The following is a 16,197-nucleotide window of genomic DNA, read 5'->3' as shown; positions in this document are numbered from 1 at the left end:
ATACCAATTACAGATGGGTAGTGGTCAAAAATGGGAAAAGTAGACTTAATTAAGGTGGCATATTGGGAGGAGGGGCAGAGAAACAGGTTCAGTGACTCCCAAGTCTTGCTAATGAGTTTTAGGTTCACTGGAGGGAGGTCTGGAGAAGGAAGCGAGATGCATACTTAGTTAAAGAGTCTCCTTCAAAGTAAGGTTCTTTCAGCTCCAGTGTTACAAAGTAGCTCCAAGAAGTCCTGTCTTGAGCACACAAGCTGTTTTCCCGGAGATAATTGCTCCTGCTCCAGGGTGTGGGCATAGATGTTACAGATAACTCTTTTCAAATCAGGGCCTCCTCGGAGTACGCTGGAGGTCAGTATTGCTCAGTGTGTGTTTGATCAAGCCCTTCACTCTGGATTCCAAGAGGACCTCAGGCTTGAGTGCCTGGAGGAAAGGAATAATCTCAGCAGCACACACAAAAGAACACAAGAACAAAGCACAAAAGTGCTCAGCAAGGAAATTTATTTAGATTGACCCAGCACTTAAACCAGGCTAACAAGCATACATGGCTCTTACTCTAATCTAGTTAATTATTTAATCCACGTATCCATCTGTTTGTTTGACACATACTGACCTGGAATTCAGCTGTCCTGGAACTCACTCTGTAGACCAGGCTGGCCTCAAACTCAGCTGTCCTGGACTCACTCTGTAGACCAGGCTGGCCTCAAACTCAGCTGTCCTGGAACTCACTCTGTAGACCAGGCTGGCCTCAAACTCAGCTGTCCTGGAACTCACGCTGTAGACCAGGCTGGCCTCAAACTCAGCTGTCCTGGAACTCACTCTGTAGACCAGGCTGGCCTCAAACTCAGCTGTCCTGGACTCACTCTGTAGACCAGGCTGGCCTCAAACTCAGCTGTCCTGGAACTCACTCTGTAGACCAGGCTGGCCTCAAACTCAGCTGTCCTGGAACTCACTCTGTAGACCAGGCTGGCCTCAAACTCAGCTGTAGTAGACCAGACTGGCCTCAAACTCAGCTGTCCTGGAACTCACTCTGTAGACCAGGCTGGCCTCAAACTCAGAGATTTGCTTGCCTCTGCCTCCTGAGTGCTGGGATCCAAGGCGAGCTGTACCACTGCCTGGCCAGGGCTTGGCTTTTAACCTCTAACTGTGATTGTTTTGAGCAGACCTCTTGGGAGTTTTGAGGATGGCAACTGCTCAGCTTAGAAGATATTGTGCAACATCATCCTAATTTAAAAAAAAAGTTGAATCCAAATTACATACATAGGGTAATGTAATTAAAAAAATAGTTTTACCATCCGGGCATGGTGGCCCACACCTTTAATCCAAGCACTCAGGAGGTAGAAGCAAGTGATCTCTGTGAGTTCTGGGCCAGCATGGTTTACATAGTGAATTCCAGGACAACCAGAGCTATGTACAGAGACCCTGTCTCAAAACAACAAACAAAGAACCATCAACCCCCTCACAATAAAAATAAAAAATTAGAATTACTTATGTACATATTGTTAAACCAATAAGCCTTACGCATAAGTCAACTTATGCATATGCAAAGGTTACACAGAGGCAACCTTTGTGACTTATGCAGTGTATAGAATTACATTATCATAACCATAATTAAATTGATGTTTACAACAACTTACAGAATGTGGCTGACTATGATACAGGAGCTATCACTGAGAGGTTTTTGACAGAATGTTTCTTTTCTCTTTTCTGTGTATGAGCATCCCATTAGCTGGATTTATTACAGATGCTTTTACACATTTATTACAGATGAGATAAATAAAAGTAGCCTCCATTGGAAACAGTTTACCGTAGCTGCTCCCCAGTGTACAATGCCTTTTCTGGGATGTTCTGTTGCTCTCCTCTCAGTCGCAGAGCCAGGGGGAAACAAATCTGCTTTGGTCTGAAGTGGATGGGACAAATCCTATCTCCAGAGCCAGATTTCCAATGCGCTAAGACAACATAGGGTATTTTTCCAATATTATCTATAATGTATTTGTTTCTCTGTAACACTGAATCAAGGGATCTACATATCCATAACCAGTTTGTGTGTGTCTGCAGATGGGGACAGACAATCTGAGCAGTGTCATAAGTATTCTCCCTCTTATAAAATCGCAAGATAGTATAATGATTCTATGAGGAAAGGGAATCCAGGCTCCTCTGTTGGGACCATTAGTATCAAACTGAATCCATAAAAACAGACATCTGAGACACTCAGAAAGCAGTGGTATCGGGTTATTTTTACATTGTTTATATCTTTATAACTGAAAAGTAGACACAAAAGCAAGGGTATCCAGGGTCGGGATGCAGAACAAAGGCCAACCATGCCACGGCAAAGGAACTACGAGAACAGAAAGACTATCCTGTTGGTTAGAGGAAGCAGGCTTGGAGGATCAGAAGAAAGGACCCGGCACAGCTTCTCTTTCCATTCTCCAGCCCAAGAAGTGCAGGTAAGGGACCTCCTCACACAGGAAAACTGGCACATAGTCTTTGGCCACTCTGAGGTAGAACCCTGGACCCACCAGCTGGTCAGGCTGCCTGCATGCCTGGGGTCTCAGCAAGGGTGAAGTAGGAGGGGCTGCTCCTCTCACGCCCACACTGCAGCTCCCACTCTGGTGGCTCCCACAGTCCACTGGCTGTCCTTCCCTGGCTGGAACCTTGTAGGGCGTGGCTGGGAAGACTCTGGCTCTCTTACCACCAGCCAGAGGGGCCCTTCCTTTTCTTTTAACGACACCAGAACCATTTTATTCTGAGCAGGATTCAAAACACCTTCCTCTTTATAGAAAAGGTCCCAGGTCTTAATTGGACATTTTGTGTCAAAAAGCCTCCGCCATGGGAGGCACAGATGGGGCAGGCTTCAGGGCTGAAAGTAACTTTGCAATTTAATTAATCCTGCTCAATCCAGCTGAAGAGTTGATTAACTTCCTCTGATTAAGTTCTTCCCAAACATCCTGGGCAAAGGGAGTCTGCAACATAGAGTTCTCTGATTCTGCTTTGACCCATGGTGAACCCCGGTAGTTTGGCTTTCGGGGAATTTGCATTTACTTACAGTTAGTGCACCGTAAGATCTCACATCCTAGTGTTTATCCTTCCCCTACACAGTCTCAGGCCCCTTAAAAGATGGTTTGGGCAGATAATTGTAAATTACTGCATTTCAGACAGTACAGACAGTTCCTTCCTAAGGAAACATGCTCTCCATTGTTGGGCTGGGTTGTGCCACTGTGCTCTGGTACTGCCTGGAGACTGAAAGCAACAGTGTGGCCATTACTTTTCTGTTGTGCAGACCTAGCCCTTTCCTGTGTACATAGGTTAAACTGTGCTTCTGTGGGTGGAGTGCTCCTTGGCTTTATTCCAAAGGTAACTCATACCTACACGTGGCTCATACCTACATGGTCTTCATTCTTTGAATATCATGGTCAGTGCACCCACCTTGTCTGACAGATGAGAATTGATGCCTGAACTCCACCACCCAGGAGCCTATCTTTCTCACTGAATCAGAAAGTGTACTTCATGGACAGTGTCCCATTGCATGAGGCTTTTCCAGGCTATTGGACCATCCTGTTCCCAACTCATTTCTTTTTCACAGTCTTGGTCGAGTGGGTCTCTGGGTCCTCCTGGAAGATATAGTCAGGTGATAGGTAGGAGACACACAAAAGTTAAGTTCCTTTCAAGTTTCTCATATTATTAAATCTTTTGGATTTCTTCCTTTTGATTAAACAGGGAAATTTTGACAGCCTACTTTGTTAAATGTTGGCCTCATGTTTCAGTCAACCAACCAATCATTGTAGCTCCATGCTACAATTCTTCAAGGCAGAATGTCATACCCAGATCTTGGACATTAGTACCTATATCAGTAGATATGGTCAATTCCAGTATTTTCTTTCTTTTTAGGTTCTTATGGATATTCATTCAGCTGATATATAAGCTGTCTCCCCTAGAAACAGACCTCAGTTGTGAGGATCTGACTCTAGGCTTGAAAGTAATAAGCAGAGAAGATGAGAAGTCCTTGGTATTTCCTCCTGAGGCGAATGCTCGGGTCAGGTCCAACGGCAATAACTGGCGAGTTATTCACCAGTGTGGAAGGGCCTGATGCTGCTGACAAGGAAAGAAGGTGGATTCAGGGCTCTGTGTTCTCCGTGCTTTTTCCTTTGTTTTTGGTCTGGTCATTGTTGTTATTTACAAGGTCTTGCTAAGAGCCTCGTGGTTCATGTGGAATACATAATAGTGTTGGTACTAAAGTTGTTGGAGTTATAGCCTGGTCTCTGGCAGCCCCAGTAACTAGACTCTGCTTGCTACTCACCCCCGACAGGCCAGTTAACAAGAAGTGACAGGAAAAAGAGGTGAAAGGATATTTAGTCATTGGCTACACTGAGAAGAGGAACAAATTAAGAAGTCTAGAGACCATCACACTCCATCTTCAGGGTCCTGACATGAGGTTTAAATAGAGATCAAGAGTTGTGCTCAGCTAAATAGTTAGCACTGTATGAGATAAAATATAAGCCCCGCTGGTAGGTACCAGGTTATAGTCTTCTCTTTTGCCTAGCATAAGACTGATTCTTAGGGAAATTTCAATTTCTTGAGGTTGTTGTTCCAGCAGTCTTACAGTCACATGGAGGGGTTACAAATGCCTCTTTAGAATACCTTTATTCCTGCCAGGGCAGTTACATTAACTGTACCCATTCACTCTCCCCAAAGTGTCAGAGGAAGCAGAGAAATTTACAAAGAATTAACTTTTACAATGTAATCTCCTTTACATTTACATCTGTGCCTCTCTAACAGTTCTGGTAGCTTAAACCAAGCCTCCATGAATCAGCCAATATGAAAGAGAATTAAACAATGAGAGAACTGTTGATGAGGCTGTTGGAACTAGCTTAGACTAGCTAGTGGAAATACCACTACTGGCTTTGACTTTGACTTATCCAAAGATTACAGCAATGGTATACTGCTTCTCAGGATGGGTGAGTCAGATAGCAGAGGTGTTGGCTCTGTGTTGTTGAGGATGAATGGGTAGCACTGAGGAAGCTTCTCAGGTATAGAGGCTTTGCTTTTACAAGGAATCATAATGTCATATATATATGTATATATATATATGCACACTCCAGCTAGAGGATTGAATATATACATACATGTGCTTTTGTGTGAATACACACTTATTCTCTCCTCTCTCCATCTCTTCCTCCTTCCCTCCCTCTTCTCTTGTTTAGTAGAGAAGAGGTACTTATGTTAACTGAAGTACTATAACTAAGAGTACATATGTTAACTGAAGCCTTTTATATAATAGCAACATTACTATATTATATAGATGGATAATTATAGATCGTGTATGTATAGTTCTCTAGCTGGAGTTTGTCTATCTCCTAAACCTCGACATCACATTGTATAACTCAGGATTGAGTCCTCATGGTAGGCAAGGCATGGCAACAGGAGGATGACTCCAGTTTGACAGTCAGGAGACAGATAACATTTTATCTCCACACAGTAATCAAAAAATGGAAGACAAGGAAGTGGTGCTAGGCTGGAAACCTCCAAGCTTCTGACTTCCTCCAGCCTTCCTCCAGCAAGGTTCTACGTTCTACAAGTTCCAAAACTTTCCCAAACAGTGCTGCCATTGGGGACTAGCCTATGAGGGGCATTTCTTACTCCAAGCAGTGTCTTTGGTACTTGTTTATAGGGTCAGTCTTACAGTGTAAGTTTTCCAGATCATGTGGTGGATGCCTTTTTGGCTCTGGACCAACTGGCCCTCTCTTCTGACTCTGCAGACATTACAGGCAGGCATGCAAGTGGAGCCAACAGCCTGCAGGTCACACGTAAGTAATGTGACCTAATCTACAGTCACAACATATTGAACATTCTCTCTCTCTCTCTCTCTCTCTCTCTCTCTCTCTCTCTCTCTCTCAGTTACTCAATTGTACAATTCTTTGGGGGTGGACTACTGTTAATCTCAGAAGGCTGGACACATCACTGGGGAAAAGTTTTCCTCTCAGAGGCACACTTGATTTCAGTTACAGTATGGGAAATTTCTAGACCACTACCAAGTCAAGATTGCTTGGGTTTATTTACTAAACTGCAAGCTTGTTGTTGTTGTAGCATTAGTGGTGGCTTTGCCACACTGGGAATCAAACGTTGGGACATTCTGGGCATGCTTTTTACTGAGCTGCATTCACAGCTCCCAGAAAGGTATTCCAATGAGGATTTGATTTGAACATCAAGCTGGGTTGGTTTAAAACAAATGAGCTTATATGATCCCTCTTCATCCAGTTTGTAAAGAGCTGGTTAGTGTCATTCTGTAACAGGTTACCTTTGGTTAAAGTTTTGGTTAGCGTGGCTTTTTGTTTCTTGACCAAAAAATGAAAAAAAAAAAGAGAGAAATGCTTGCTTTGAAATGATTATTTAATTTTTCAGGGCTCTGGCTTGCTATTTTTTTCTTTTAAAAAGATGTTTATTTTTATTTTATGTGTATGAATACTTGCTTACATGTGTGTATGTATGTGTATGTATGTATGTGTGACTGGTGCCTATGGAGGTCAGGAGAGAGCATTGGATCTCCTGGAACTGGAGTTTCAGATGATTGTGAGTCATTGTGTGGGTGCTGAGAATTGAACCTGGGTCCTCTAGAAGGGCGGCCAGTGCTCTTAACTGCTGAGCCAGCTTTCCAGTGCCTGGATTGTTATTTTCAACGGCTAAGTGTTCTATCTCATGAGGTAGCCCACTGTCATGCTTAAATAAGCATTAGAAATTTCTTTATGAGGAATAATATGGTAAAAAACACATATAGTGGTTGAATCATCCTATAAGGCACAGCATTTTTATAACTGAACTTAGTTGTTGAATCTTTAAATAGCTCACACCAAGAAATCCCAATAAAGCTGATTTTTGCCTCCATGGCAATAAGTGACTGTTCATTTATTTGGCTGAGTAGTAGATGATGCTGGCTTTTAAGAGCTGTATTAGATGAAAAATACTTTTTATTTGCTCAGCATGCCTATTGTTAAATTATCCATAGGGTTAATGCTATGAAATAGTGAATGTCCATTTAAAGACCCACTTACACAGCCCCTTAACTATGATAGGCAGTAGGCAAGGGTAAGGCCCTTGCCACACATCCCTCAACAATACATTAAAGTAGAAAAGTAGGAAACCAAAAGCAGAATAGGAAAGCCCCTTCTTGAAATGAAATTGACATTTAAAAATACCATTAGAAAATGTACGGTGACATGAGAGGAAATCCTGAGAAACATGCTCACGTAGAATCACCGTCAACATCCTAACATTAGTATCTTATGAAGATTTGACTACCACCAAAGATTGCTTTTTTTGTTGTTGTTTCCATCTCTTTAAAAAAAAATTATGTGTACCTATGTGTATGCATGTATTCACCAAGAGGCCAGAAGGTGTTGGATCCCCTGGTAGCTAGAGTTATAGGCACTTGTGATGGGAACCGAACTGAACCCATCACCAAAGTGCATACAAGGGCTGGATCTAGGCTACCTCTACATTTGTAGCAGATGTTCAGCTTGGTCTTCAGGTGGGTCCCTTAACAATTGGGAATTGGATCCTCTTCCCCTAGCTGGACTGCCTGGTTGGGCCTCAGTGAGAGAGGATATACTTAGTTCTGCTTCAACTTGGATTGGGGTGGTATCAAAGGTGGAGTTTTCCCCTTCTCCTCAGAGAAGTGGAGGAGGGACTGAGAGGAGGGGGGAGGGTTGCTTCGACCAGGATGTCAAGTGAATATAAAAGTAAATTAAGGAAAAAAAGGAAAACAAAACAACCAAAATAACAGGTGCCACTATGACATTTTTACATGTGTAATGTTTATATTTACTCATGATCCTTTCTTGTTCCTATCTCCCTTCCTTTTGTCCCATTTTTCCTAGTAATTTCCCTTCAACTTCCTTCATGTGTGTATATATACATAAATGCATGCATATACATAACCTGGATTTTGCATGAGTGAGAAAGAACATCAGATAGTTTTCTGAGTCCAGCTATTTAGCTAAACATGATCTCCAGTTTCATATATCTTCCTGCAATTGGCATAATTTAAAAGGTTTTCAGCAAATTCCTAAAGGATTTAATGTAACCTTTGTGATGGTTAAGATCAATTAATGAACTTGACAGGCTCTAGATTCGCTAGGAACCAAGCAGTTGGGCATGCCTGTGAGGGATTACCTTGATTAGCTTAGCCTCTGCCCATGCCTGTGCACACCCTACTGACTGAGGCACTTCCAAACCTTCATGTTTTTCAGTTTAAAAGGTCCTGGTGCTTGTTAAAGAGATTCCTTCATTATTGCTGCCAAACTAAAGCAGTTTTCCCAAAAATCTGACAACTTAATGTATAGGAAAGACAAAAGTTGTGCAAAGGAAGATTCTCTAGGCCCCGAACTTCTAATTCCTACCTATAAATTAGGGACACTGTAACTGTATCCTTAGAAGGAAGGAAAAGAAGCAAATAAAATTGAAACTTTGAGAAGCATTTTTCGAACCATAAACCACTGCACATGTAAAGCAGCTAAAGAACCACAGATATCTGGCAATTTGATCTCTACCATGAACATTTTATTTTGACAAACTTCACGTATTCACATTTCTTGAAAACTTTCACTTACTTAAGAAAGCAAAAGACAAACATCATATTCCAATTATTTCAGGTGTGAATAAACTAGTACCACATTAGCTGCACTTTACATACCATAAAAGCAAACTTGACATTCATAGCTTCAAGCATACACATAAACTTGTTTTGAAACTACAGTCTCTTGTCAACAGATGCCTGCATTTATGTATTGCCACTGTTGAGAGATACAACTTCATGATTATCGAATTATACAAATAATTTTTTTCTACTTTTGATTTGAAAACTGGAAAAAAAAGGAATGGAGTTATATAGCTTGAAATGTTTTATTTATTGCATAAAGTATGTTATGACAAGAATGCCTGGAGTTCCTTTTTTGTGCCTTGGAAATTTAAACTAATTAGTTTTGTGTGTTTGCTTGTGTGCCAGGCGTGTGAGTACAGGTTTATAGATGCCATGGCACACATGTGGGGCTGAAGGACAATTTTCAGCAGTTAAGTTTTCTCCATCTACTGTGGGTTCTAGGGTCAAACTCAGGTCTTTAAGCTTGTAAGACAACTATTTATGTCTGCTGAGCTGTCTGAATGACTCCAGAAAAAATGTAATATTTTATCATAGCTTTTAACCTTTACTGTGAAAAGCAAGTCAAATGGTAGTTGCTTTATCTTAACATGGAATTTAAAAGTCCTTGAGAACTGTAAGCTTATTCTGCACTAGATATAGTTAACATGTCTAGACATGGAACATGATTGCTTTTTACATTGGCTTTTCACTTACGTGGACAGAAAAAGTGCTCATCGATGTACATGATCTACTTCTTAAATCCTAAAACAAAGATAAAGGCACATAAGTGGGTAGCAACTTTGTGTGTGTGTGTGTGTGTGTGTGTGTGTGTGTGTGTGTTTGTGTGTGTGTGTAGTGTAGGCACAAGAATGTTTGGGAGTACCCATGTGTGCTTATTCTGAAGTCAGAGTAGAATGTCAGGTGACTTCCTCTACGTCTTTCTTACTGCCTGGAGACAGCTTCTCACTGATCCAGAAGTCACTGCTTTCAGGTAGGCTGTCTGGCACTGGGCTCTGAGGATCTGCCCGTATCACCTCAGCTATGCATACATACCCTTTTAGATGGGTGCTGGGGATTCAGTCACAGGTCCTCATGCTTGCAGAACAAGTGCTCATACCCACTGAACCATCTCCTTAGCCACAATTTATATGTTTCATGAGCATCTTCAATCCATACTTAAACAACTGCTATTTGAGATGTGACAAATTTGTTAGAAATTTCTATGACTTGGGAAGGTTATTTAACAACAAAATGCTGTGCAGCTCTATGTAACCATGCAGTCTCCTCTGCTCTGCAGGCTTGGCTGCTCACTCAGCCCTCTATATTGTAGGTGCTAACAACTTAGGTTTCAGCAATCAGGCCAGAAAGACGGAGAGAGAAGGATTTGGTCAAATCAGTCTCGCCCAAAAGTTTCTAATCTTGCTATCAGATTTAATACGTTTGCAAGTTAATTTTTAAAATAATTATAAAGCCATTTATTCTTAACACAAATGAATGGAATGTAATTAAGGATCACAGTTGTAAAAGTCTTTAATTTTAAGGAATAGTATTTCTCAATTATATATAAGGAAATTCAATAGCTAGCAGCATTGAAATACAGAAATGATCCCATTTCTCTTTCTTCTTATAAAGTATAATAGATTGCCCATTTTTAAATGGGCAGACTATCTAGGCTTTCTGTAACTACACCATAGCTCTTTGAGTAGATACAAAGAAACGTAAGAAAAGTGAAAGATTTAGTATTTTGCACATTTGTAAAATGTTGCTACAAAGCATAGAGACTATGAATGTATTAATAAAATTAAAATGTCTCTTACATGAGAAACATATTAAGTTGATTTAATAATTACTTCACAGAAGCATAGGCTTATTAATACTTATGCTGAGTTTTGCCATTTTTCTAAACAAGGAATGGTTTAGGTGATAAGTAAATTAGTCTAAGTATTGTGAGCTTCATCAAAAAGAAACCCCAGAATACAAACCCCAGAAAGTTTAGAATTAAAGAGTAGCAAAACAAGTTAGTGATATTCAACAAGACATTCACTTTAAAGAAAAGTACCAGAGGTTGCTACATGTTCTTCTACTTAACCAGAAGTTTGCGATTAATAATGTACCGTATACTGAATAGTGTTATAGGCACAGACCAGATTACAGCAACTCAAAAGCAAATACTGCCTAGTTCTTCTGTCCAGTAATTAAAAAATAAAATTGCTTTTAAAGAAGGGGAACTGCTACTTACAATATAAGTAAGATGATATCTGTAGATTCCCATCTCCAGTCACATAATTCTCATTTGCAGTTTCACATTTCAACTCTGACCTTGACTTCTTTAGCACCTTAAGCAAGTGCGACTGGTAGAAAATCAGGGCAGCCTGTAGTTTCATTCATTTACAAAATTAGCAGGTTCAGTTTGCATTACCAGGAGTTTTGCATTTTCTGATGGCCCTTACTCTGCATGGTATCTTAGTAATGATTAAAAAGCAAAGGGACTCTTAGTCATCAATAATTCCAGTTCTCACAAGTTCCAGGTTACAAGGGTGGGGCGGGAGAGAGGCACAAATCAGTGCATTATGAATCACTTCAGAGACATTTTCTTGCCCCAGAATGCTATCCGGAAAGGATTATTGCAGATCCACTCCAAGCCCAGAAGTTGAAATGCAATTTATCCTGTCTTTTCTGCCTCCACTTCTTATCCATACCCAGTATTACTCTACCTTGAAGACAAATAAGCCTTAGTATTTCTAGCACCAATTGTTTTTTACCCGAATACATTGGACTTCGGTCTCAGTTTAAAGGAAGATGAGTAGCCTCGAAGAGGCCTTTCCTCCTCTTCCTCCTCCCCCTCCTCCAGTGTCGGTTCAGCATCCTTGAAGGAGGGAGTGGTGTGAATGATCTGGGTTCGGAATCGGATTTTGTTGAGTCGTGGTTTTATCCGTCCACTCGAGCTGCCCGAGGCTTTGCGACCTGAATCTTTTGCTTTGCTTCCTCCAGTCCATCCCTCGGCGAGGTGGTGGTGATGGTCAGCTCCGTCTTCCACGACCGGGGAGAGTTTGTGAGTGATGTGTGATGGGAGCACCTTTGAAAGTCTCCAGCGTCCACTCCCGCGGCCGGCAGCGCTGTCTCCATCGTCTTCGTCCAGGGCTCCCACCAGGTTCTTTATCTCCTCTGCAATGCTCTCACTCAGATACTGAGAGGCCTTTCTCCCGCTGTAGTCCCTGATGTCTACATCTGCGTCGTAGGCTCCCACTAGTAACTTCACCACCTCTACATGCCCATGCATCGCTGCCAAATGTAGGGCAGTGTAGCCTCCGCTCGACCTGGCATTGATGTTCACTGGCAGGTGGTGTTTGGTGGCAAAGTTGACCAACATGGCCAGGAGCTCCTGCCTGCCGTGCTTGGCCGCCCAGTGGAGACAAGTGAAGCCGGTGATGAAGTCTCGCTTCGAGAGCAGGCCGGGCTCACAAGTGAGCAGCCCTATTAGGCTGTCCCACTTGCCCTCGGAAGCTGAGAGCATCCAGGCGTGCTCAAGAGGATCCAGGGTAACCGAGCCTCCGCCGCTGCTCTCCTCTTCTGCGGATGAAGACGCTAACGAGGCGCTATCGGAGTCGGCCCCTCCTCTGCTGCGACCTCCTGAGGAGATGCTCCCAGCGCTACCGTCCCCAGGACCCGCGCTCCTCTTTAGTTGCGGGGAGCTGCCCATCACCAGGTCCCGAAAGTTCTGACGGGCCGACCTGGGCGTATTTGGCACACTAGGGGAACTGCCCCCTTCAGCTTCCTCACCGCCATGTGGAGGGAGTTTAAGGTTCTCACTGGATCCGGGGCCCGGCGCCCACGACACGGCCTCGACCTCCTGTGGCGAGTCCTTACTCTGGGCCCCACTTTGAGCAGCCGCCCGAGGCTTCTGGTGGCTCAGTCCGCCGCCTACTCTGAGAGACAACTGTGGATCTGCCTCCACCGGAGGCTGGCTGCCCTCGCATGGTTTCTCTGGAAGGTCCGGGACTTGAGGCTCCTCAGTCACCTCGATGCGCGGGAGTTGTTGGGGGAGCGCGGCCTCAAGCGGAGGGGACTCCCCCATACAGAACCTTTTCTTGAGATGCACATACTTGGTACCATCCGCGGGATCGGTGCGCACGGTGGCCACTGCGTTGACCAGTTCCTTGAAGTGTTCGCGGGCGCGGGTGCGCTGTTCGCGCTGGCCACACAGGGCGTCCCTGAAGTGTTGCACCAATTCCGAGTGTCGGGCCCGGCCCCCGCGCTCGGCGAGAAAGCGCAGGACCGCCTCAGCGCTTGGCTCCAGGGACCCCGCCATTCACCGCGGCTCAGCTTCTCAGCCCCAGGACAGCTCAGCCGGACACCATGGCCGGACGTCTGGAGGACCCGAAGAGCGTCTGGATCACAGTGGTTGGCAGCATGCGAACCCAGCTTTTAAGAGTCTGGAGTCCCGCGAGCGCAGACACCGCCTCACTGGGGCAGTGTCCCAGTAGACACGCCCCACCACACCCACTTCCGCTGGGGACTCAATCTCTGCGCCAGTCTGCGGCCCGAGGTCCCGCCCACTTCCGGGCTCCGCGCGGGCTTGCATTCACTGTTTCCGCCTCTGGTGGAGAGTTGAGGAACCTAGAGCTCTTCCTTCGAGGCTCACGTTTCTATTCTCCCTCCCTGCACTCTTGGCTTTTCGTCTGAAACGTCTGGCGGGGCACACCCGGGAGAAGCTCGCTTGGAGCGCGGGAACCCCTGGCCGCCCCGGGCGCGTTCCCACAGCCGTCCGCCTCGGCCCCGCCCCAGCCCCTCCACAGAGGCCGCCCCGCCCATTAACGGCTGCGGGGCGCCGGGCACGCCCCGTGCCCCGCCAGTTACGCCCAGCGGGTCTCTCTCCGAAGCGGCCCGGGACTTGCGTTTGCGTCCGGCCTGAGACCACCGTTTCCCTACGTCTCACCAGGGCTATGGCCTCATGCGACGAGGTGCGGCAGCTGGTGAGCCCTGCGCCCTTGTGTTCCCCGGTCGCGGTGGAACTCCCTGAGTCCCCGCCCCGCCCGGTCGCCTCTGGGCCAGCGGGATTGTGACCGTGCGGCTCCGGGACTCCGCGTGGCGTGGAGAGGGGACTCCCTGTGGCCCCAGGGCGAGGGCTGAGGAGCTCTGGCGAGCGACAGCATGTTGGGGGGAAGTTTTATCTTCCAGGCTTCCTGGTCCTGGCCGAAGAGGGTGGTGTAAATGAAATCCAGGATGATGATTGATGTCTGTCACTTTGTAACGGTTTTTTTTTTTTTTTTTTTAAAATCAGGCCTTGAATCCGCCTGATTTTATGCAGTTGTGTATACGTACATGGATGGCTTCTAACCGGGAAGTCTTCTTTAGCTTTTCCAAAGCTCGCAGTTTTACTGTACCGCATGATGGTTCTGTTTTGCTTTCCCATCTCCTTGTAATGAAAAGAACACATGACAGATCCTATGTATTCAAAATAACTTTTGAATAACTTATCTTAATTGATATTGGGTATAAGCCATAGTTATTGGAATGGTCATACTATTTTCATAATACCAATCTCTTGTAATCTTGTTTTTGTTCCCATCATTTTAGGACTGTACATGGAATCTTCCAGATGTGTAAGGGGGTAGAATAGACTTTATTTCCGCTTCCCTAACAGCTGCATGCAGTAAATTAATTTTTTAAGAAGCTCTAATATTTCCCTTATCTATATTAATAAAATTAATTCTCTTAACTATTAATTCTTTGCCATTGGTAGCATTTTTGTTGGATTCGTAATCTCAAGCAACATTACTCCAATAAACATTTCCCAAATAACTTCCTACTTACCTGACTTTTATTATCTTCCTATGCTTCATCTTAGTGGTAGAATTTATTTCAGTAGACTAAAATAAAAATAATAAATAGATAAATGCTATAATTTCTGTGTGAAGTTAAACTGTGACCATTGACATGAGAAAAACAATACTTAAGCTATTCAAACCTTCATGTCTATCTGGTAAAACTACTCTCATAAAAAAGTGTCATCACCCATTTAGTGATTTACCAGTTCCGTCTAATGCTCTATCGTGATGAAGCTTTGATTTCTTGTTAGATGTATGCGCACTAATACAACTTATTGCAGGTCTCTTTTTTCCCCCTGGAAATATACACTAGACACGGTAACTGCATTCCCATCTATCATCTTTGTGTGCCATGATGTCTTTCTTCTGTGTGAATGGAGTTTTACCATATTTGGAATCTGTTTATTGCTTCATGTAGGAAGAGGTTTATGTTATGGCGCATATACTTTTATAAAAAGCTGAAAATAAAGAATCAGAATTAGTATTTGCAGTTATTAGCAATAGCATTTATAGGTGAAGTTCTGCCAGTACGTGTTCTCCCTAGCAACAGTCGTAGTTGTATGAGCTATTCTTTACGTAGGTCTTGATTCAGTTAAGTGCATCTGAGACACCTCAGTTGATAAACTGCTATTATTGCGCTGATTTTCCTTCCAGCAGGTAGTTGAGAACTTATATTTGCTGCTGTGTCCTTGTTTGCGTCTATTTAAATGCCACTCCCCATGTAATTGTATGCATTACCTCATAGATAAACAGAGGTACAGGGATTATAACTTCATCTGGAAAAGTCCTGGTCCTGGGATTCTAGACCAGTGCCCGTTCCCTTTTTAGGTACCATAATTTTTCAAGTTTATATGTTTAGGGTTCTATTTTCAGCAATGTTACCATATTGTCACAGTAACCAAGTTCACTGTAACTAGGAAATCTAGGATTTTCAGATCTCCTTATAATCGAGGAAAAGTTTTTAAAAGTAAAGCAAAATTGAGGTAAAAGTGTAATTTGAAGTCAAGCAGCACGTTTTACATGCAGCCTTTGACAGCAGTGATGTGGGGGACAGTGAACTCAGGCTTTGGCATTTCACTGTCACTTCTGTTTCTTTGTTAGCATGGAAGATGTTTGAGAACTCTTGTTAGAGCAGACAATGGCTTTTGCTATGTATAATATAACCATGATGGAAGGAAGACAGTAAAGTCTGTCAGCTCAGCCGTAGGACATTTAACAATCCATAGGAACAATCCAAAGCTACTTCCTTTTAAAGAATCCTAATTCCTGTGATACCCAGGCCTGAGACAGATGACCGAGTGAAAGAACTAGCAGGTTAGTAGAGATGATGCAGTAGTCATCTAGTCAGTTATGGATGTGTTTGAGGAGTGTTTATTGGCAGAGGTATAAGTCATGTAGGAGGCTTGGGTTATTTTCATGTATGTCAGGCACGAGTAATAAAATTGAAGTAAGAACATAATATGCTGTATGAAATATGTGCGTAAAATGACCCTCCACTCTTCAGTGTTAGTTGGCTCCTGAGAAGAGAAGATATAAAAGCCAGCAGAGGCTGAGAGGAAGGGGAGAGTAGGTGGTAAGTATGGAGTAGCAGTAGTAGAGTAGTAGGATTGCAGAGTAGGCAGAAGTAGGGTCAGGAGATAGAAGAGTAGGGTCAGAGGTGACGGTTAATGACAGCTGAGCTAGGAGAAGCTGAGCTGAGCCAGAGAAGATATTGTTAGAAGACAGATAAAGGAAGACCCC

At 43.7% G+C, this 16,197-nt stretch overlaps 2 protein-coding genes across 4 annotated transcripts in view; both read right to left on the bottom strand.

The window, feature by feature from the left end:
• P4ha1 (prolyl 4-hydroxylase subunit alpha 1) overlaps positions 1 to 16,197 on the bottom strand; it is a 1,160,453-nt gene that overhangs the window by 41,514 nt on the left and 1,102,742 nt on the right. The window lies entirely within an intron of this gene.
• Sowahc (sosondowah ankyrin repeat domain family member C) lies at positions 10,146 to 13,397 on the bottom strand. Its single transcript, XM_032888356.1, has one exon. The coding sequence runs from the start codon at positions 12,936 to 12,938 to the stop codon at positions 11,388 to 11,390; it is 1,551 nt and encodes a 516-aa protein (XP_032744247.1). The 5' UTR covers positions 12,939 to 13,397; the 3' UTR covers positions 10,146 to 11,387.

The sequence above is a fragment of the Rattus rattus genome, chromosome 18 (assembly GCF_011064425.1).
Source record: "Rattus rattus isolate New Zealand chromosome 18, Rrattus_CSIRO_v1, whole genome shotgun sequence".
NCBI classification, from domain to species: Eukaryota; Metazoa; Chordata; class Mammalia; order Rodentia; family Muridae; genus Rattus; species Rattus rattus.
This window is presented reverse-complemented; position numbering and strand designations above follow the sequence as displayed.

What these genes read in the sequence shown, in the direction of transcription:
- Sowahc (XM_032888356.1), bottom strand. Translation starts at nt 12,938, where the DNA reads ATGGCGGGGTCCCTGGAGCCAAGCGCTGAGGCGGTCCTGCGCTTTCTC.